This window comes from Medicago truncatula, chromosome 3 (assembly GCF_003473485.1).
Source record: "Medicago truncatula cultivar Jemalong A17 chromosome 3, MtrunA17r5.0-ANR, whole genome shotgun sequence".
In the NCBI taxonomy this organism is placed as follows: Eukaryota; Viridiplantae; Streptophyta; class Magnoliopsida; order Fabales; family Fabaceae; genus Medicago; species Medicago truncatula.
The window spans coordinates 33,080,617-33,103,538 of NC_053044.1; the positions used below are offsets into that span (position 1 = coordinate 33,080,617).

Below are 22,922 nucleotides of genomic sequence, written 5' to 3' on the forward strand. Positions count from 1 at the left end.
ACAATACTTAGGAACCAAAAGTTTTGATTTAACGGACGGAATTTAGGGAAAGAAAACATGATTTTCTTCTCTAATAAATGAGAAATATAAAATAAAATAAAAAACATTTTTTCCATCCCTAATTTTTGTCATTAATATTATCTTTTTAGATTCTTTATTTCCAAATTATATTTATGATTTCTATTCCATTTCATGAGACGGCAGTGAGAGATGATTAAAAAATGTTAATAGACTCTTGATTGCTCTGAACTTTTCTTTTAAGATTGATCATCACAGCTAGCACAAAGGAATTGCATATTGCAACTTGTAAAGGAACCTCAAAACGCGTATGAAATAATTAACATGGCCATTATTATTATCCATATTTTGAGGAAGCTAAAGAAATGTATGAATTTTCTTATAGTTTCAAAACCACAAAATCATTCAAAGAAAATGACCTATAGAAGTGGAGATAATCAAGCTTTGAATTTTCTATATGGTTCATAATCCTTCATTAAGATATTATCCAAATAGGGCAGGGCTCTGGCTTCTTTTATGGACTTGGGATTTTGTCCTGCATAGCAAATCTTTCTACTTGCATATATTGCATTTCCACACTCTTTTTTGGCACTTTTTGTCTTTGCCTTAAAAGACAAAATTAACTAAGGTTTACTTTTCATGTGTCAAATATGACCATTTTTTGTGAATCCTTTGTGATGTGATCCCGGGTTATCGTCATTACACGAGTAAATAATGAGGAGTGCTAGTAACACTTTTAATATTTTCTAACATTCATTCTTTTATTAAACGAAATTAATTTGAATCACAAGTGGTGAGATTTACGTTGATTTTATCTAATGAAAGGGTGAGTATCTAAGGCAGTGTTGAAAAGAGAGTATCGTTAATATTTTTCATGTTCTTTTATTAAAAAAAGAGATAGAAAAATGTTCATATTCACCCAAAAATCTCCAATACATAAATATAAATTTCTTTTCCCTATATATTTATTTTAACAAAAAAAATTATTTATTTATATAAGAGTAGAAGAGGTACTCAAACCAAAAAGCAATGAAGTAGCCAACGCGAGACACCCAAACAACACATATCTACTAGAAATACATATTGGCTTAATATACCTATCTACCCAAAAATCACCTTCATATTTGAATATAGCATGAATACATTATAACATTACTGCTTAAAGTAAAATGATGATAAAAGTTAAAAATAAAAAAAAGGTAGTAAAATGATAAATTATGATATATATATATATATATATATAATAAAAAATATTGCAAAAAAAATTATAAAAGTTAAGATTAAGTTTTTTTTAAACAGGTAATATGTCAAGTGTGTTTAAATTTCCAATTCAAAGTTCCAAATTTGATATTAATTTTTGGTGAAAATCTAGATGTTTTATTACTTTGAGTGAAAACTATTTTGCTTGTGCATCTCAATTTGACTAGGAATGATATAAAAAGTAGTTGCTATGTTGTTATGTCGATTTTTTTATTGAGTACATCAAGCTGGCTTTTAAAGTAAAATATATAAATTACAATCACTTCAATTTAAACTAAATTAATTTTATTCAATCTAGTTCATTTATAAATTAATGGTCATCGATTTTTCCATCACTAAGAGACAGATTTGTAGAGGAATTTCACATTCTTTATATTTAATTTTCATTCTTTTTATTTATGAAACAGGAAGAAGAGTTAAAGAGACTTTATATCTAATTTTATATAGCTTATTCATTTTCGACTAGTATATAACTTCTAAAAATATGGTATCCATTTATATGTACATGGCCTATAACAAATACTTACAAGATGAGATGTGATTACTAAGTCATACATATGATGCGCATCATTCTCAATATCCATATCACATATAGATTCTACAATCCTTGTTCGTTGACACTCAAAAGCTCAAACTAATTATACAAAGACAAGTGGAATTTGCAAACTAGCTAGTGAAACAACACAATCATGTTCCAATATTTTTTTGGGGTGACAAAGCGCGTATTGTTCCATATTGGAACTTCTAAAACTAAAAGCCAGATCGAAAAAACACTAATATTTGTCCAGAGTGTACTTGTAATTTAAGTTGCAAACATGATTACACATTCATTTTTGGACTTGATATGATATTATGATTAGGTTAGTTTCTATCATTGTTCCATTTGTTGAGTCTTAGAAATGGTGGTTGTCTAACACAATCCTATAAAATCTGCTTGTGAGGTGATAATTGTCTCTACTTATAAACATACTCTCTCACGACAAGTACTATTGGGCTTGGTTCGTAGACATAAATAGTGGGTGGCCTGATAGCATATGACCCAATAGTTTTGAAGAGGCTCTGATACCATCTTAAAAATTGTGGTTGGATCTAACACAACCTCAGCAAACCGACTTGTGATGTGATAATTGTCCTCACTTATAAACACATTCTCAGGTCATCTCTTATCCGATGTGAGACTCTTAAAATTGAGCACACACATTAATTCACTAATCACCATCTTATACGTGGATGATGACTATACCATCAACTTAACCTTTGTAGAAGAGAATAAAATGGCTAAATGTTTAAATTTAGGTTAAGTGTCTAAATTTAGGTGTATGTATTAAGTGTATGTTAATCATAGTGAATTTTTATTCAAAATTCTTTTTGTCGGAGCAAGATTATTGGTCCATAGTTTCTTTCCACACATAATTCAGCATGTGTAATTAATTGGTTAACAAGATACATTTAGTGTGTCAAATCACTTGCAAATCAGTCGTTAAAATGTCAATTTAAAAGTCATTAGGATATTATTAAAACCATTCTTTATAGAGTGATTCAATCATATAATTACCACTTTGACTGTTTGCCACATCTAAGAAAATAACACGGCAAAAAAAATAAAGGGAAATCTGAACCGATGGAGGCACCCGTTAAGGATACAAATATAGTAGTACTGTATTGCAATTTGGGTAATTAATTTCTCAAAAGTGTAAAAAGTGTTGTTTTCAACTTAAAACTTACTTTTTTTTACTATATTAATCAATGTATCGGTGACATTGGTTAACCATGACCCATAAATAAATCAAACGATGAAGCTCATGTAGTTAATGAGTTATATTGAAAGACTAATCTCGTTTGGGAGAACCTGAGTTTAATTTTTGAATGCAATGATTTTTGACCAGATTTTATTTATCTTACGGTCGACATCCAGATTAATAATACCTCTATCCCTTCAAAATCGGAGGGTTAATAATACCAAAAAAATGAAAAATAATGAGGGTAGGGGCATGCAAATCCCAAATATTACTCATATATACAAGTGTCAAAAACAAGTTAAGATTAGTCGATCCTTAAATGGTTCTTTAAGATAATGAATTTTGCAGCCTAGTCTAGTCTAAAACACACCAACTTGAATGAATCAACTCCATAATTCTACCAAATAAAGTATCTTTTGACTTTATAAAATTTGAACAAAATATAGGTTCATCTTAGTCTACTAGCCAACTAGGCTAGTTCAAAATGGTCTAGCATTTATTTTGTGTCTAGAATTTTGAAGTCTAATCTAACCTAAAGTATTAGGTCATTGCGTCGATCAAATCAACGTGTATTTTTCAGGATAGCCTAGTCTAAAACACATCGGCTTGGGTGTGGTCAAATCTATAGTTCTACCAAACAAAGTATCTCCAATTTTACAAAATTTGAATAAAAATAAGGGTTATGCTAACAGGTGCCCTTAGGGCATTAGTTAAGGATTTAAAAAAGGAAACAATTGCTAAATTTTATGTAGAAAAAATTACTTTTTGATATTTCAAGAAGTCAAATACACAATTTTCAAGATAAAGTTTCTACTTTTAATTTCTTAACTAGTGTCTTGAGAGCACTTGTTAACATTTCCCTAAAAATATGGGTTCATCCTAGTCGGCTAGCCTATTGGCTAGGCTAAAACTTTAGAGTTTGGTCTAAATAGAAAGTCATTGTGTCGATTAAATTAACAGAGGATATTAATATGTTTAATAAAGTCGATGGTATTTCATTTAACCTTGAATAAGACAAGACAACATTGTAATTTGGGTATGGTTATTCAAAATATCAGTAAATATTAATTGAATTTATTTTATTTAATTGATGTAATTGATATTTGACTTTAATTTATCTACCAAAATTTTGTGACCAGTTTATTGTGTAAAATGTCTTACACTGACCGAGTATCACAATTAGTCTCTAATTTAATTCGTGGTCATTTTTTTTAGCAAATTCATGGTCATGTTAACTTGTGTAAAATGTCCACATTAGATTAACTTTTCAATTTGTACCAAAAAAAAAAAAATTAACTTTTCAATAATGTGGACCGTATTGAATTGTGAAATTGAACTTGAAATGTGAGATTGAAAATTCACATAGAGTACTTATGTCTTAACCAGCCATCAAATTATATGTATTATTCTGTGTATGAGTATTACTACATTATTTTTTTATGTAGATGTGTTTAATATTGAATTTTTCATCTTCAAAAACAAATTATTATTAATAGGATAATATATTTTGAGTTGGTGCAACAAAAGAAAAAGTGCCAAATGCAATCAATACCTATCATAGAATCCATCCATAAAAACACAGGCATATTAGCTCAAATTGAAAGATATAACCACTAGATTTGGCATGGGTTATTTGGTAGAGGATAATAGGTATGCTCTTTTTAAGCAAAAGAGGAATTAAAAATTAGAAGTTGAACAAAGATAAAGCGTTTGAGTTGTTGATTACTATGAAGAAAATGATGGTGATTGGTCGGTCACTTTATGTTCAACTTTGTTTTTTTCATTACATGCGGACAAATGAGGAATTTTAAGTAGGAAAATACTACATGTTAAATTATATGGTGTATTCATTATTTTTTTATAATTAATATTATTAATTTGTTTTGGGATAAAAACCAATATTTAAAATTATATATATGAAGAGAAACTTATGTTGGATCATGAAGGTAGCCTTTTCTTAACAAGGATGGTGAAGAGGGAGTGTATGATGATCGCATTGGGCATTTGTGCAGCCATCACCTTTTTGCCAAAATATTAAGGCATTTTGGTATATCTGATATCTCATTCATATAATGCTTAACTTTTTTTTTTTTTTTTTTTTAAAATAATAAAATAGGACAATGGGAGTATTCATATTTTTTAAAAACAAAAAATGTGTAAATATAGAATATTTTTAAAATACTTTCAGAAAGTATATATTGTTAGAAAAATATTTGTCCAAAAAGCATTTTAATTTTTTTTTTTGTGGTGGCCGGGATTTGAACCTCGAACATTGCATATTTTATACATTAATTGTTCATACCAACTGAGCTAAGCTCACAAGAATCAATTTGAATACAACTAACATAACTTTGCACATTTCAAATGCTAATTATACTGCCTAATGTATGCCTTTTTTGAAAACTTTCTAATGAATATTGAAAACGAGTTAGAGGTAAGATCAGATGTAGAGCAGTATTTAGATAGACCCACCCTTGATTGGGGCGGTGCAGAATGGTCTCCCAAAATGAATAGTTAGATCAACACAAACACGCATGAATTCCATTGGAGGATTCAGTGGATGTTAAGGACCCTACTCATGTGTCTCTCCAGTGTGCCTCCAAAATCTAAAGTCCAAGTGTTTTTTATTTTGTTTTTTTGCTCAACAAAAGTGTTTGATGATACCTTTAAAATGTGAACTTTTTATAATATATTATCAACTTTTTATGTCTTCTTTATAAATAGAGGTGTTCAATTTTTTTTGGAAAATAGAAGAATTTCAATTAATTAGTCTAAAGAGTCTTATTTTTGATGAGCAAGTCTAAAAAGTCTTATGAGGCTTTCAAATAGACACACATACTTCTCATATTTGATCTCAACTATAATGAAGATTATAAAATAAACTTGTAGCTAAAGTTTTATTGCACGTAGACAAAATGACAAAACACAGTTCATATTTAAAGAGGAGATTTGAGTTCGAATCCATGTAACTACAAAAAAAAAAAAAAAAAAAAAAAGTGTTGTTTAACAATATTTGCATTGCTAGTTAAACAATGTCTTACGAACAAATTGTATGTAAATTCTATAAGTTGATTTTTAACACTAAACAACTTAAAACATGCATAAGTAACGTTTTAAGCTCGTTTTTACCAGTAAATCGGCTTTAAATCTGAGTTTGTAAGACAATTGAAATCCAAAATAATAGGTTTCCCACGTACTATATCAGGACATTCTAAGATGCACACAAAAATCAACAAAACATATGTTTAAATACATAATCAATTTAGAGTCCTACACCAGTGTTCTACAACCCGACGAAACAAGTTTGAATCTCGAGTAAGAGAAGTATGTCCGTATAACCATATTTATTGTACAATATCATCTCAAATAAGATTACCTCCTGAAATCTATGAAAAAGTTGCATCTTCAAATCTTCACTTTTTTGTGCTAATCCTCCGATTTTTAGAGGAAGAGAGGTCTGGTAATTTGGAGCTCGATCGAAAAATAAATATAGTACTCTTATAAAAAAATATTCCACCCAAAAATCGAACACATTTTTCCTAGACGATTTGCCATTTGGTTAAAATCTTCACTTCTGTTTCTCACAATATATGATAGTATATTACTTACGACATGAGGGAGTGTAACTCAAATGAAAAACACAAATGAACCCTAATTAATAAACTAAAAAGCACACACCACACTAAGACACAAAAATCGCAGCTCGCATAATCCAAAGATATACCATAGTCCATATTTTAACGTTGCTAATACGAAAGAGGTGACACACGACACGAGTTCGTAATGCTTTGGTCATTCACACAGTCACATGTTACAAAATTCAACATCAGTTAGATAGTGCTATATACTTTCTTAACTTCAAATAACAAATCAGTAATTGGTCGATGGAGTAATACTTGTCCTACTACTTTAACATGCGTTGCAGAATCTTCATTTTCCTAATTAATAAATCCCAGAAAGAAAAATTGAACATTTTATCTGGTTGTATGGTTTACAAAACAAAGTGGAATTCCAAGTGTTAAGATGGAGAAAGTGAAGTTTAAATTTTATTATTTAAATTTGATATCAAAACTCTCATTGCCATATATAGAATATTTAAAACTAAGGTCCACACGCATTAAAACTAGACTTTTGTGTGTGTCGTTATATACATTGATGAATTTTGAGTTTTGAAGGTTTGACAAAAAAAATTGAAATAATGGGTCCAAAAGCTATGGTAACAACTGGTTCAATTTTTCAAATACTTGCAAAGCCACATAAACAAAAAAATTTAATAGAAAAATATGAGGTCAACATTTTAGAGAGTGCAATTTTTTTTTAAAAAATGAGCAACTTTATTTTCAATTTATATCTATTTATGTATCTATATCATTCACTTTATTTGATGACAATGATGAATGGGATGTACAAAAAGCTTTCTTCATACATATATATGATTATCCTATAGCAATGTAACACCCATCCATTATACAGAAACATTATCTTCTGAATTCAAATTATGGCTTCTACATTGTTCTAAGAAGTGCCAAGGTGTGCCATTTTGGGGCATTGTGAGCAATAAAATTAAATAGGAGGCCAGACATTATGTTTTGGAGTATTCATCCATGACCAACTCCAATATAACAAATACATGTGTAGGTGCATAAAGGTGCATAAAGATGCATAATCACTAAGGTCATGACATTTTTATTTTGCTTTGCATTTTAGTCATTGATATGATTGATTATATTTGGTATTTGATTGCTTTTACTAAATTTTTGACACGTTAAATATTTTAAATCAGTTGCCAAGTAATAGACATGATGTACTTTCTAGGAAGACTATTGGCTGGTTTTGTTGCCAAAAAGGTAATTAAATAATTTGATAAAGTGCTTCCTTTTTTTCCCAAGCATATCCAAATTACTTTCAACTTTTACATGTCTTGATTAATTAATTAATTAGTATATGCTCCACTCTCAAAGCTGATGCTGGTGTACGTTTTCTGTAATGTAACATATTAAGAACCATTAGAAGTACCCATCCCTTGGAAATCAAGTTCACATGACGTAAGAACTTGATCATAATCAAATTTCAACTATTAAGGTCGGATCAAAAACTCATAATTTATTGTCAAACTCGAACAAACTCAATGAAACTATTATGGAGTTGGTTCAAATTTAGATTGGATCAAAATTAGGGACTCGTTGAAATATTAAGAGTTAGGGAATATTTGAGAGTGACTTACAAAGATAACGATCAATTTGATGATTTATTCAAACATTTTTTGTTAAATTATTAAATGTATGTTTATACCATATCAGTTGTAATCTTACTTTTTTTGGCAAGAACATAGACAGAGTAAAATCAGGTCTATAACTTGTTTTATTTCTTGGGCTTTACTTTTTCCACCCTATTTTATTCTCGTGCGCCCTATCTTTTTTTTTTCTTCCAAAAATGCTCTCTATTCGGATTATATAATCGGAAACAGATTGATAGATATTTTCGGATTACATATTCTGGAGAAAAGTAAAATATAAATAAATTGTGTCATATTTGATATCAAAGGTCTTTGCTGACCGTCGTACAATTTCAGCATAAACTACAAAGCAATTGCAGGGATTGTATGAGCGGTCAGCAATGACCATGATATCATAAATACTCCTATATAACTAAAAAAAGGGAAGGAAAGGTAAGAAAGGATGATAAATGGAGAATTAATGAATTTGTTGAAGCATGCAAGGGTACTTATAGGTATAAACCTATCCTAGATTGTAACTACAGTAAAAGGAAACATTTACAATGTTCCAACCGACCGAAAATGCATTAAACACACCACAAATCATCCAAACCTTGGGTGAAACGCCACACTTCACACAGTCTAGGAGGTTTTAGATTATATAATCCGAAAATATCTAAACACTTTCGGATTGTATAATCCAAACAGCCCTAGATTGTGTTTAAGTTTGATGTTTGCAGGGTTTTCACTGCAAATGACATAGAAAAAAAAAGATACAAAACATAATTAAATGGCATAAAACAACATAATAACATAGGTAATAAAACTTCCGTGAAGGTGTTAGAAGAGGCGTTTTTGTACTTGATCCAGTTAGCCTGTCAACTGACATATTTCGATCGGTAGGTCAACTAGATCAAGTTTACAAGAACCTTTTCGTAATCAGATCTGCAACATAATGATGAAAGGGAAGGTGTTTCAAGATGATTGTTTTAAGTTAGATTATGTTGTCTTGCCAACTGACATATTTATATTGTCAGGGCAGCAAGATCTGGTTCGTAGCAACATCTTGGTGTTCATATCTTTCGGAAGATTTTTCAGTTTTTTTGTTGTGCTTTATGGCAAATGAACCGAGCACAGTAATTTATAGAAGTTTATGTGCGTCGTAGACCACATGAATTGTCGGAGCAATGTGGACCACACAAAAACCTTGTGCTGAACTGGTTTGGATTATATAATCTAAACCTGACTTGCACCCTATAAATCGTTCAAACCTAAGGCGAAACGCATTACAAACAACTCAGAGTGTTGGAAGGTTGTAGCTCAGAGTTTTTGTTATGTTTTATTTTATTACTTGTTTTACATAATAATTTTAGATTCTTTAATCTGAAATATCTATCACCCTACAAAGTGAAGTTTTACTCATTAATGAAGCATTTTGGTTTATAATTTGAAATTATCTGGAACATTTTTGAATTATATTATCGGAATCAACTCAAAGTGTTGGACAGTTACTTGCTCAGCAAGTGTAACTCATGGAACACGTTTTTCAAAGGGTTTTACTAGCATAAATGGATGGTCCGGTTCTTTGAATACATTTTTTGACCCATAATTAACAATCGTTACACTCTATGTAACTCATTCTTCACAAATTTCCCTCATAAACACCCTTTAAACCTTTACAATTTCTCATCCCATCATCTCACACTTTCTCCTCCTTCTTTCTTCTACAACAATGTGTTTCTATCGTTGGTCTTTCACACAAAAAGACTACTCTAAAAGCGTCATCTGTCTGGGTGCGAGGTTGACCATCGAGGTCTCTTTCACCCTATTAAGGAAACAAACCTTACCCCCTGTCGGAGGTCCATCTCCCCCATCTTCTTGCACCACATTAGGTGTTTGAATATTTTATGTAGTAAGCTTTAAGTTTCAACTTTATTGTCAATGTATTGATATATTAATAAAATGAGAATTTGTATCATCTTTGTCCTTTTCATTTTGTTTATAATTACATTTATTTTATGTTTTTGCCATTTATAATTATGTCATTGAAGTAATATAAATCACTGTTTCTTTAAAGGTCTGAGCAAAACATATTCCGGATTATATAATCCGAAAATACGTAACAATTTATTTTGGATTATATAATCCGAACAAATAGTATTTTTCGAAAAAAATAGAACGCGTGAGAAATCGATAGGTGAGAAAAGTAATAGTCTCATTTTTTGTCAAAAGAAAAACTTATTTCATTTGGATAGTGGTTTTTCAGTTGGGCTATAAATACTGCAACTGGGAGTAATAGGTTTTGTTTGCTTGGGCAAGTAGTGAATTGGTGATTTTAGAGTTACTTTTCACACCCTCAATTATGAGTTCGTTAGTATACAGCTCAAAAAACTATTAAACTTGTACGTTCAATGTATACCTATCGTCTGAATACCATTTTGAGTTAATATATATCTTGGAATATTAAGCATTGTCGATTTGAAAATAAAAAATAATTAAATATACTAGATTTTAATTTTTTATTATGAAAATAATATTATATATTTTATCATGACAAAGAAGGGCTAAACAAGAAGAAATCTAAAACTTTTAAGACAAAAAATTCTAGATTAATATTTTTTGGTCGGAAAAAATCCAAAATTAGTTAGCTAATAAAAAAAGAAATGAAATCAAACGGATAATCAAAAGTCCGTAGAGACCTTCTTCAGAAGGAAAAAAAAATTGTAGAAACCCAAATTGATAGATTAGTGTATGCAGTAGTGTGCGGAGGAAATTCGAATTGTATGAGAAAAAAATTTGTCAATCCGTTTTTAATTTAAAGTTTAATTAGTATATTATGACGGTGTATAATTATTGAGAAATGTTAACAAGTGTCTTTAGAGTATTTGTTAAAAAGTCTAAAGAAGAAATTTTGTTTTGGAAATTGTGTGTATTTAATCTCTTAGAATACAAAATGTATCATTAGGTCATATCAGTGTGTTTGGTTTGCAAAACAGCAAGTACTGGACAGAACAGTACAAGATAGAACAGTACAACATAAGGCAGAACAGTACAGAACAAATTTTTTATTGCATTGAGTAATTTTTTATTTTATACGATTTTTGAAGGACAAAATGCTATTTTGGTATTTTAGACAACTTGTACGTGGGACAAAAAGTTGTGTTGTGGTTTGGTGAGGGACAAAAATATGAGTTTTTGTCCTGTCACTTGCCTCCAGTTTGTCCTGTACCTGAAACAGTTTTACAAATCAAACACTGGACAACTAGAGTTGTTCTGTCCTGTCCTTTATTTTTTAGCAAATCAAACGCACATGTTTGTGCCCTCTCTCTCTCAAAACACGGCCAAAAATCATGCTATTCTAATAGAAACCTTTTGTCTTCTCTCCATAGTCACTCATCTTCAACCTAACTTGTTGTTGCCATCTTCGATCATTAACTTGAATCAACACCAACCATTGTTCATGTCGACATGCATTCTCTATATTTTTGTCTCTGTCGTTCTCAATGGTTATTGTCACATCGTTCTTCCTATTGTGTTGTGATCGTTCATCACTCTTATTGTTCGTGTTGTTGATCGTCGTTGTTATCATTGTTTCGTTATCGCGCACCATAGTTCTCATACTAAGGTGTGTGTGTGTGCGTGTGTAATTATATATATATTCACAAATTCTTTTCATTATCTTAGGTTGTGAGTTGATTTTTTATAGTATTGTTATGAAATTCTTATCTATATAATGTGGTGTTTTTATACTTATTTTTCATTCACAATTTATTTGTATTCTATTAGGTTTTGAATTGATGTTTTTACTCAATTAGGTTCACCTAATTAACACAGGATGTGTTCTTTGTTGGTTCATTTTGGTGAAGAAAGAAGTATACCTTTATGGAACGTTGATCTTGATTGATACTTTATTTAGATTTGGTTGATGACAAGATGTGTTCTTTGTTGTCTTTTGCTATTTCTTTTTGTCATCCCATCAAAACTGATTCTCATGTTCGTGAGATGTTCAAGCTTTATATGATGTGTATGCAACATTGCTTAATCATGAGGGTGTTGAAGTTGTTAATCAGGTTCTAGTTACATAATGAAGAAAAAAGTGATAATGAGATTAATATTGATGAGCTTAGTGATAATGATAAAGAGTTTCATGCACTTTCATGCAATGACTTGTCATCTTGGGCTACCCTTGCTTTGGAGACAAATACTGGCTATATTATAAAAGCCTGAGTTGGAATCGAGAATCAACCAAAACCCTATATTTAAAAGGTTTTTTGTTTGCTTGAATGCAATGAAAAATGGATTTGTGAAGGGTTGCAGACCTTAGTTTGACATTGGTGGATGTCCTCTAAAAGGACCATATTTAGGAGTATTCCTATCGGTTATGGCAGTTGGTGGAAACAAAAGCATGTTTTCAGTTGCCTTTGATGTTGTTGAAGTTCAGTGCAAGGACTCGTGAATGTTTTTCCTCTCATTGTTAGGGAGTTAAGATCATCTCCATTTATTATTCTCTCCATTTCATCCATTTAGAGAGATAAAGACACAAAAAAATTCGAAAAACTAAAAAGTAATTAATGATGGTGAGACCCACTTAATAGTAAGACTTACTATCTATTTTATGTGTCTATCTCTCTCCAAACTGCATACTCCATTTATTATGCTAAATGAAGAGGATCTTTACCCGTTGTTAGGTGATGCCATTACATTTGATCCTGAATGGCAAGATAAGCATGTGAGAATCATGCTAGATATGCAAAAAGTTAGTGATTGTTTAATTATGTTTTAAATCATATTACCTTTGTCCTTAGTTATAAGATCTTTTATCAATTATTGAGTCGATTACTATATTTCAATGAAGATATGAAAAGTGGTGTGAATTTGATAATCTGATCATGTAACATATGAGGTGATAACAATTTAAGAGTGTTAATGAAAAGGAAAATGCTTAGCCGCACGACACTTGCTGTCGAGCAATACACACACCAGTGTATTCTGCAATACACTCTTCAATTTTAAAAAATCATTTTAATTAAAAATTGATTTAAACAAATTAAGTGAAGCCACGCACACAATCGTGCAATGTCGTGCCAATATATATATTTTTTTGACAAAAATGTCGTGCCAATATATGGTCGTGCACTTTAGCAGTGCTCTAATGAAAAAGGGGGTTTGTCTATTTGATAAAAACCTATATAAGGTTAGTGTTTATTTTAAAATTAGAAAGGGGGTGTGAGTGTCATTTTAATATAACTTAAAGAGAGATGATTGTAATTTCCTGAAAAATCAAACTTAAATTTATAATTACAAGAAAGAAAAAAATATTAATGAGTAAATAGGCAATTACCCTCCTGAAATTGTAAGTTTCGTCAATTACCTTATTGAAATTAACAAAACTTCAATTATCGCCGATGAAAGTGCACACGTTAATCAATTTACCCCCTCCGTCAAATTCTTCTGTTAGCAACACGATGTTTTGCAACTATTCCCCTGAAGTTTTGCACTTATTTGCAAAATGCTCCCGAACTTGAAAATTTATATATTTTTTTGGCTTAAATGCATTTTTGCTCCCTTAAGTATTTAATTGGTATCGCTTTGGTCCCTTAACTAAAAAAAAAGTTGTTTGAGTACTTTAAGTTTTTTTTTTAGTCTCGTTTTGGTCCCTTCTGTTAGGTTTAATAAAAAACGTTAAGTGTGGACACGTGTCACCTTGTCATTGGCTCATAGATTTTTTTTTATAAAAAATAAAATAAAATTTAATATATAAAAAACATTAATAATATACTTTTTTTACAATTTTTTTAATATATATAATTTTTTAGGTGACACGTGTCACTTTGTCATTGGTTGTGGAATTTTTGTTTTTAAAAATATATATTATTTTTTTTTGTAAAAAAAAATCTCAGAGTCAATGATAAGGTGACACGTGTTCAGGAGTTAACTTTTTTTTTAACCCTAACATAAAGGATCAAAACGAGATTAAAAAAAAACTTAAAGTACTTAAACAATCTTTTTTTTAGTTAAGAGACTAAAGCGATACCAACTAAATACTTAAATGATCAAAAGAGCATTTAAGCCTATTTTTTTTCTTATCCTTGTCTCAAAAGATATTAAGGCAAACATGAGTACCATGTATTTTATTACAAGGTATTACAAGGTGTACCATGAATAAAAACATTAGTACAAATATGAACAACAAACTAAACAACTAATCTTAACTTATTTGATTATGCAAATGATTGAACCGCTAGTTGATTTTATAATCCCGTTAATCATCAAAATAAATAAGGAGGCAAAGGTGCAATCTTTTTTTCCATCTGCGTCTCATAAGCTTGCATGAAGCACATGGTGAATTTCCCATCCATTTTTTTTTTCTTCAAAAGAAAATTATAAAACAAAAGAAACAGAGGAAGTTTATAGAAGACAAAACAAAGGAACATAGCATACAATGTTAGCAAGATGAGTACAAAACAGATGATTAATGGGATTATAGAAATAACCAGCGGATCGATCATTTGCATAATTAAATAAGCCAAGATAAGTTGTTTATTTTGTTGTTCTGGTTTGTACTCATGTTCTTATTCATGGTACCCCTTCTAGGTTGAATAGTTTGTTATTCCTCCGTTGCACCCATTTCAAAATATACAATTTTGACCTAACTTACTTTGACCATATTTTTTTTACTGATATACAAAAAATAAATAATATCATGTAAGATGTCGTTAGATTCGTCTCGATAAATATTTTCAAAATATCAAATTTTCATAATTTCTTTTAATATATTATTCAAGATATTTAAGCTCAAAATTATGCATTAGTATACATAATAGAGTCAACTGTGTCATGTATTATGGGACGGAAGGAGTAATAAAATACATGGGTTTTTTCAAAAAAAATAATAAAAAGCCAAGATTGTAGAGCTTAAAGTATTAAAGTTAACTGGTAAGGGTTGCCTTTAGAGTAATGCTAGTAAAATTCTCTTTTGAACACTCTCTATAACACTCACTCTCTTATTGATTTAAATCATTGTGGGTCTACACTTTGAAAATTGAACTCACATAAAGTGAAAGGACATACATTGATTTTATCCAATAAAAGAGCAGGTGTTGAAAAGTGAGTGTTGCTAGCAGTCCTCTTGTCTTTAATATCTTTTGAGACAACGATAAGAAGAAAATAAAAATATAAATTTTCAAGTTCACGGACATTTTGCACATAAGTGCAAAACTTCAGAGAAGTATTTGCAAAACGTCATGTTGATTAATAGAAGAATTTAACGGAATGGGTAAATTGATTAACGTTGTACAATTTCAAAAAGGTAATTGAAATTTTGTTAATTTCAAAAAGGTAATTGACGAAATTTAGAATTTCAGAGGTAACCGTGTATTTACTCAAATATTAATATATGCTCAAATTTGACCGTTGTTGTTTGCTCCTGGTCCTGGCAGTATCGTTACTTTTTTGTCATCCATTGTAGAAGGTCCCACCAGGGACCGTTCCTTTCCCTTGTTTCAAAACAGTCAAACCTTTCATTGGTCCCTCACAATCTTTATCTCGGTATATTAAATAAAAAAAAGTAATAAATCAGCTATAATAAGACACTCTTTAAATCCAGTAAAAAATAAGTCCAATAAAAAAATCAAAGTTATTTGAACAGTAATTTGTACACGTAAAATGAAATGTCCAACAAAAGTTATTTGTTCCTTTCAAAAATGTTATTTGTTCCTTTCAAAAATAATTGATTAATAAACAACTATTAAAGATATTATTGTGGACTAAATATATTTTTACTTTGTTTTTTACTTTCGCAATGGTGGATCACTAATCCAACTCATACGTAAAAGCATGCGCACTGACTAAACGTTGTTTTCTTAAAAATCAAATCTAATATTCTTCAGATAAAGAGTTCATTTCCATTAAAATCCAAACAACTTAGTTAATAGAGTATATTCTTACACTCACTTGTAACTAAAAATTATATTGTCACTCATTTACTCTCTTTTCATTGACTAACAAAAACAAAATATTAATTAATGTAATCTTAAATCGTGAAACAATAGATAAATAGAAATAAATTTTCCTAAAAATTCGACAATAAAAAAGGAATAGAAGGATTCATAGAAAGTAGAAATATACATATAAATAAAGAAACGATAATAATTTCTGTGGAAATCAGTTGTATCCGTAAATAACATAATATGTACATTTTATATTTATTGATTCCGTTATTTTCTATATAGTAAATGATGCACATGCATATATTATTCCATTCTCTTGGTTTTCTGCTACTTCTTCTTCTTCTACTTAGTTCAGGTGAAAATTTAAGACATTGACGCTTCCTTAACCCTTTCATTTTTTCTGACAACTTTTCTAACCACATTTTTTGTCTTGTGTTTTCACCAGGTTTTTTTAGAAAGATTTGAAGTTTTTAACCATGGTTATGCATTTTCTTCTTGTGCTTCTTTTTGCAGTATCTACTGTTGTGGCTGATGAAGGTTAGTTAATTAACAACTTTTAGTTCCATGTATGTTATTCTTTGTTGCTGTTTTTTTTTGTTGATGAGTTTTTTGTCAAGAGATTAATAAACCTTGTTATGTTTTGGTGTTTGAATAATGGATTAAGCTTTTGACGTGTTGTCACTTTTCCCCTTTTGTTAGAAAGCATGTATATGTTTCTTTGCATGTTGCTTATTTTGACTGAAAGAGATTTCAATTAAAAAGGTTAATTGCATTTTTGGCCCCTCAAGTATCGTGATTGTGTGATTTTAGCCCCCACCTTTTTTGAAGGATTTTGACCCTTATGTTTTTCTCTTTGTGATTCATATCTCTTTCAATTTGCCCCAAATTTATGCTCAGGTGACATCGTTAATTGAAGTGATACCCTAACGGCTTTTCTATCGAGTTAAAAATGTCAAAAGTTTGAAACCCTAATCAAGGATTTAGCTTTCACGGGTGATTTTTGGTGTTTTTTACCTTATTTTTAAGGAAAAGTCATGACTGTGAAAGTTGAGTATCACGTCAATAAATGATACCATCTCTGTGTAAATTTTGGAGGAAATTGGCAGGGGACTACAAAATTACAACGGGAAAAAATACAAGGACTAAAATCGCTCAAAAAAATGGGAGCCAAAATCGCACAACTGTGATACTTGCAGCCAAAAGTACAATAAACAGAAGAAAAAAAAAACTAATGAGTTTGAAGTAAAGTGAAATGAAGATGGGGTAGATAGGCTTTCATTGATTGATTTTCTTGAATAGCACTAAGGTCCACTGCAGTATTTAGATCTATTAAATATGAAAGGGTGGTTTGAGTCATTTATTTTCTTTTTTACATGTTGAAGACATTTTCAGAAAAGCTTACTTTTTGAGGAACCTGTCTATTTCTTGATAAATTTTTGCAGGTCACTGTTATAATCTTCAACCATATTTTTCAAATACTCACATTTTGCACAAGCAAAGAAGCATATTTTAAGACAACACAATCAATTACATTATGAGTAAACAATCATTTTTTTTCTTAAATGTGTAAGTTGCTGTTGCAATAATCTACGAATATATATATATATATATATATATATATATATATATATATATATCAAAATTAACAAAACATACATAAATGCATCTTTCGTTGGTCACTTTGGTACTTAAATGCGTCTTTTATAGTTAGTTTGGTCCTCAAATGTATCTTCCGTTCGTCAATTTGATCCATAAAATTACTAACATGAGACGCGCTTAGGAAATTTTAAAAATTTCCCTACATTAAGTGTCTCACACATTTGGGGATCAAAATAATTGTTTCCTCGTTACCTTATATTTTACCTAAAACTTGGCTGTATTTGAATAATAAACTCAAAAGTTTAATGAATCGTTTGTTTGTTCCTTGCATTGCAGAACCATTTATTGGGGTGAACATTGGCACCGATCTCTCAGACATGCCTCACCCTACCCAAGTAGTAGCACTGCTTAAAGCTCAGCAAATTCGACATATTCGATTGTACAATGCAGACCAAGCTATGCTAACAGCACTATCAAAATCAGGAATTCAAGTTGTCATCTCTGTCCCTAATGAAGAGCTTCTAGCAATTGGTCAATCAAATTCCACAGCTTCAAATTGGGTTTCTCGCAATGTGTTGGCATACTATCCAGCCACAAATATCACGGCAATTTGTGTTGGTTCTGAGGTTTTAACCACACTCCCAAATGTAGCAAAAGTCTTAGTCAACGCTCTTAACTACATTCATTCAGCCCTTGTTGCATCGAATCTTGATCGTCAGATCAAAGTTTCGACGCCGCTTCCTTCTACCATGATACTTGATTCATTTCCACCTTCACAAGCCTTCTTTAACACATCAATGAATCAAGTCTTGAAACCAATGCTTGATTTCTTGCAATCCACTCAATCTTATCTCATGCTTAATGTTTACCCTTACCATGACTACATGGAATCAAATGGTGTGATCCCTTTGGATTATGCACTCTTCAAACCAATTCCACCTAACAAAGAATCCATTGATTCCAACACACTTCTCCATTACTCAAATGTGTTTGATGCTGTTGTCGATGCAGCGTATTTTGCAATGTCATATATGAATTACACCAACATTCCCGTGGTGGTGACCGAAACTGGTTGGCCTTCAAAAGGTGATTCTAACGAACCTGGTGCAACACTTGCCAATGCAAATACTTACAACAGCAATTTGATCAAGCATGTGTTGAATAAGACCGGAACTCCAAAGCTCCCCGGGATTGGTGTTAGTACTTATATCTACGAGCTCTACAACGAGGACAAACAGCCAGGGGCATTGTCAGAGAAAAATTGGGGACTATTTGATTCAAATGGTGTGCCTGTTTATGTTTTGCAATTGACAGGTTCAGGTGCAGTTTTGGCAAATGATACAAAAGGTGAAACTTATTGCGTTGCTAAAGATGGTGCTGATCCAAAGATGTTGCAGGCTGGAATTGATTGGGCTTGTGGACCAGGAAAAGTGGATTGTTCTCCATTGTTGCAGGGAAAACCATGCTATGATCCTGATAATGTTGTTGCTCATGCTAATTATGCTTTTGATGCTTATTATCATAAGATGGGAAAGTCTACTGAATCATGTAACTTCAATGACATGGCTACTATCTCTACTTCAGATCCAAGTAAGTCACCTTTTCCTTTGATAGGCCAAAATTTTACCAGCAGTCATTTAAGATTGATCGTTTTCCGGTATTGGTCCTTGAAGTCTCAAAACATGCATGACTTTAAGAATTTTCGTTTAACTCAGTCACATTAGTGTTTTTAAGGATACGTTGTCGTACTTAATGGATTGCAAGTGTAATTTTGCCTACATAGTACATAGTTTTATTTTGATACACTATGGTATAAAATGAATTTCAGTATCGATAAATTACGATCAATTATATGTTAGACGTTAAAAGTAGTGGTAACGATTAAAATCAATCATTTGAATGATTTATCAGTTATGATTGCTTGACAATGTAAAAAAATCTTGGCTTAAATGTTCTTTTGGTTCTTTAAGTATTTAGCTGGTATCGCTTTCATCCCTTAACTAAAAAAAAAGATTGTTTGAGTATTTTAAGTTTTTTTTAGTCTTATTTTGGTCCTTTCTGTTAGGTTTCCGTTAGGGTTTAAAACAAAAGTTTTCTCCTGGACACGTGTCACCTTGTCATTGGCTCTGAGATTTTTTTCTTACAAATTTTTTTTTGTTTTTTTACACACTTAATGTTTTTTATTAAACCTAACAGGAACCAAAACGAGACTAAAAAAAACTTAAAATACTCAAACAATCTTTTTTTTAGTTAAGGGACCAAAACGATACCAATTAAAGAGCATTTAAGCCAACAATTTTTACACTGATGATGTATATGAATTTGGATTGTATGTACCGTTGAATTTTTTGTAGTCCTATTGATAATTTCTAGTATCATAGTCTGACTAAGGATATTCTGAATGATTGTAGGTCACGGTTCTTGTATATTTCCAGGAAGGTAAAAACATTTTTCTCATTGCTTCATTTTGTTAATAATTACGAGTGTTTGTGCCAGTATTTTCGCTTACAAGCGTTTGATTTGTGGTTATGTGCAGCCTTGGCTTCTCTAACGCCCCTGCTCCTGCACCATCACATTTTTCTGGCTGCACTCTTCTTAGATGTGAATTGAGAATTAGAAGCCTTCTAATTGTGATAGGACTTCTAATATCGGAAGTGGTTTTGCTATAAATTTATGCATGTCGGTTAGACAAGGCATTCTCTTTTAGGTATTGTGGGGGAATGGTTTAGATTATTGTCGAAAGTAATGATTTATTATTATACACTAATTTGTGGTTTAAGGGGTTAATTTGCTTTAGTTGAAGTCGAATTGATGGTATTACCTTATTAGTTTTTTTGTTAGATTTTATTTACCTCTTTTAGCAAACTTCAAATTTCTAATGTCTCTTTTTCTCGAAAATCGATGGATTAAGACATACTCTATGGGTTGAATGTTTAAATGGGGCCATAGATATATCATTTAATTTATTCAACGGTTGAGATCATAAGTTGGTTACTTGCTAGTAACTTTTTGAGATTCAGATTGACTACCCTCACAATATTCTAATGTCACTTCATTTAAAAAAATCTCAACCGCTCACACAATCAAACGTAGTGTACTCTGCCATGTCATCAATGAAATTATAACATTATCTAACATTCTTCTTGCCATTCTCCAGTAATTTGGCGTGAAGGTTATCTGATATGTGTATAAGTTTTGCAAGAGCTTCTAATGATAAAAATCCCAATGAACACAAACAAAACTAAAATAACAAAGATATTAACGTTAATATACCACCAGTTTGATCTTGAACACCTTGTAAGATTTTTTATAAGCTTTTTCAATCACACTAATTTTATCAAAGGATTGGTTTTGCATTACACAAATTTAAGAGAGCAGATATTGCAACTCAGTCTTCTATTTTATTTACAAGGTTTCATCAAATCTGAAAATATATAAGCTTCCCACATTCTAATTAAAGAGGTTTGGGAAAAATACATTCATCTCCCTTGAGGTCTCTTTAAATGACACAGACACCCCCTCTATTTTCTTATTTAACATTGACCTCCCCTATTATTTGACATTGTTTAACTTCCGTCAAGTTATTTTTATCAAACAAGAAAAAGAAAAACTATTGTTGCCTCTCGTTGATGTGAATTTAACTTCTCTGCAATTAACACCAAAGAATTTCCTTCATCTATAGAAGCAACACAAAAGACATGAAACACAAGTCTTTCTCTTTGAATTTCCGGTTTTTGGGATATGTTGTTCACGTGTGTATTTATAATATATTTGAGTTTATTTGGTATTGCTTTTTGGTTCCAGCAACAATTGATTAAACTCAACAATACAGTAGCTTCATTCAGGGCTCCAGCAACGTGACGGCGGCGCTCCGTCGAATGACCACCGTGCCACCCATTTGTTTCATTAGTACAATTCCCAAGCTTCACGTCACAGTATAAAATAAATTGTTTAATCCATCAACACAGAAGCTCCCTGCCTGTCCTCGCTGGTGTTCCGTGGCGCTACCACCATAGAGGTGGCCGCCTTCTCGATCCCCACACAACCTTGCTTGCGGTCTGGGAAGCCTTCCTTTATTGATACTTTATTTTTAATTTCTTTTGAGACATAAAACTTGGAGCGTTTGATAAATATAACGGTGGAGATTTAGACAACTGTAATGACTCTAGGGAAGCTTGACAGTGGTGAATCCATATCCCATTTATTTCACAACTGGAAAAACTGTTTGGTGTCTGTAAAAAGTGAAGTTTCCCATCATGGGAAGAAAGTTTATTTTCCCAGGTTAAACGTGAGTGTTATGTTATGTATGATCAAATCAATAATCAATTACTCTATTTCTTTAATATTTTTAGAAAGTTGTTATTTTTTGTTTTAAAATAGTTTAAGGTATATGTATATGATTTTTAAGAAAATGGTTAATTATATTGATTTTAATAGTAAAATTAATATTATTTATTAAAATATTTTTATTAATTATAATTAGTAAAGTATTCCATTCGGTCACATTTATAAATAAAACATAATTTTTTAGGTTCATGAATAACTAGTGTATTTGATCTATAAATGTGACTAGATATATTAATTATTTCATGAATTTAAAAATGATTTTTTGTTTATAAATGTGATCGGAGGGAGTAGTTAAATTGAATGAAATTCAATTTTTTTTTTTAAATAATTATTTTAAGATGGAAGAAGTATTTGTCTTTTGAGAATAGAGAAAGCAGTGTATATTGGCATGGTGAAGCAGTCTATCTTACTAAAGTAGCTAATGAATGATGGATATACTACTATAGTAGATATGTAAACAGACTATTGTTCACATACAACTGTATTCTCCTGGTCAGTGTGTTTTGAGTCATCAAATCAATTACTCTATTTCTTAAACATTTCTGAAAATTGTACTTCTTTCATATTAAAATGTATAGTTTTAAAAACCAAATCGGATATTGACTCGGTTAAAATACTTATCACTAAGTTATTGGTTGAATCATAGAGTCATTGTTTGAACCGCATGATTAAATCGTGTTAAATCAGATGACATGGTAATATGATTCCATCTTTATAAAAAATTTGTTGTATGGTTATTTGGTCTATATTAAAAGATTAGCCTAAGACCCATAATTTATTAACTTTAATGTCAAT

General features: G+C 30.8%; 1 protein-coding gene across 1 annotated transcript; it reads left to right on the forward strand.

Annotated features, from left to right (window-relative positions):
• Positions 1-16,426: 16,426 nt before the first annotated feature.
• LOC11411346 (glucan endo-1,3-beta-glucosidase 2) lies at positions 16,427-20,605 on the forward strand. The gene is made up of 5 exons (XM_003600668.4): positions 16,427-16,536; positions 16,627-16,718; positions 18,117-19,370; positions 20,192-20,219; positions 20,317-20,605. Exons 2-5 carry the CDS (start codon positions 16,658-16,660, stop codon positions 20,447-20,449), a joined length of 1,476 nt encoding a protein of 491 aa, XP_003600716.2. The 5' UTR covers positions 16,427-16,536; positions 16,627-16,657; the 3' UTR covers positions 20,450-20,605.
• Positions 20,606-22,922: the final 2,317 nt, after the last annotated feature.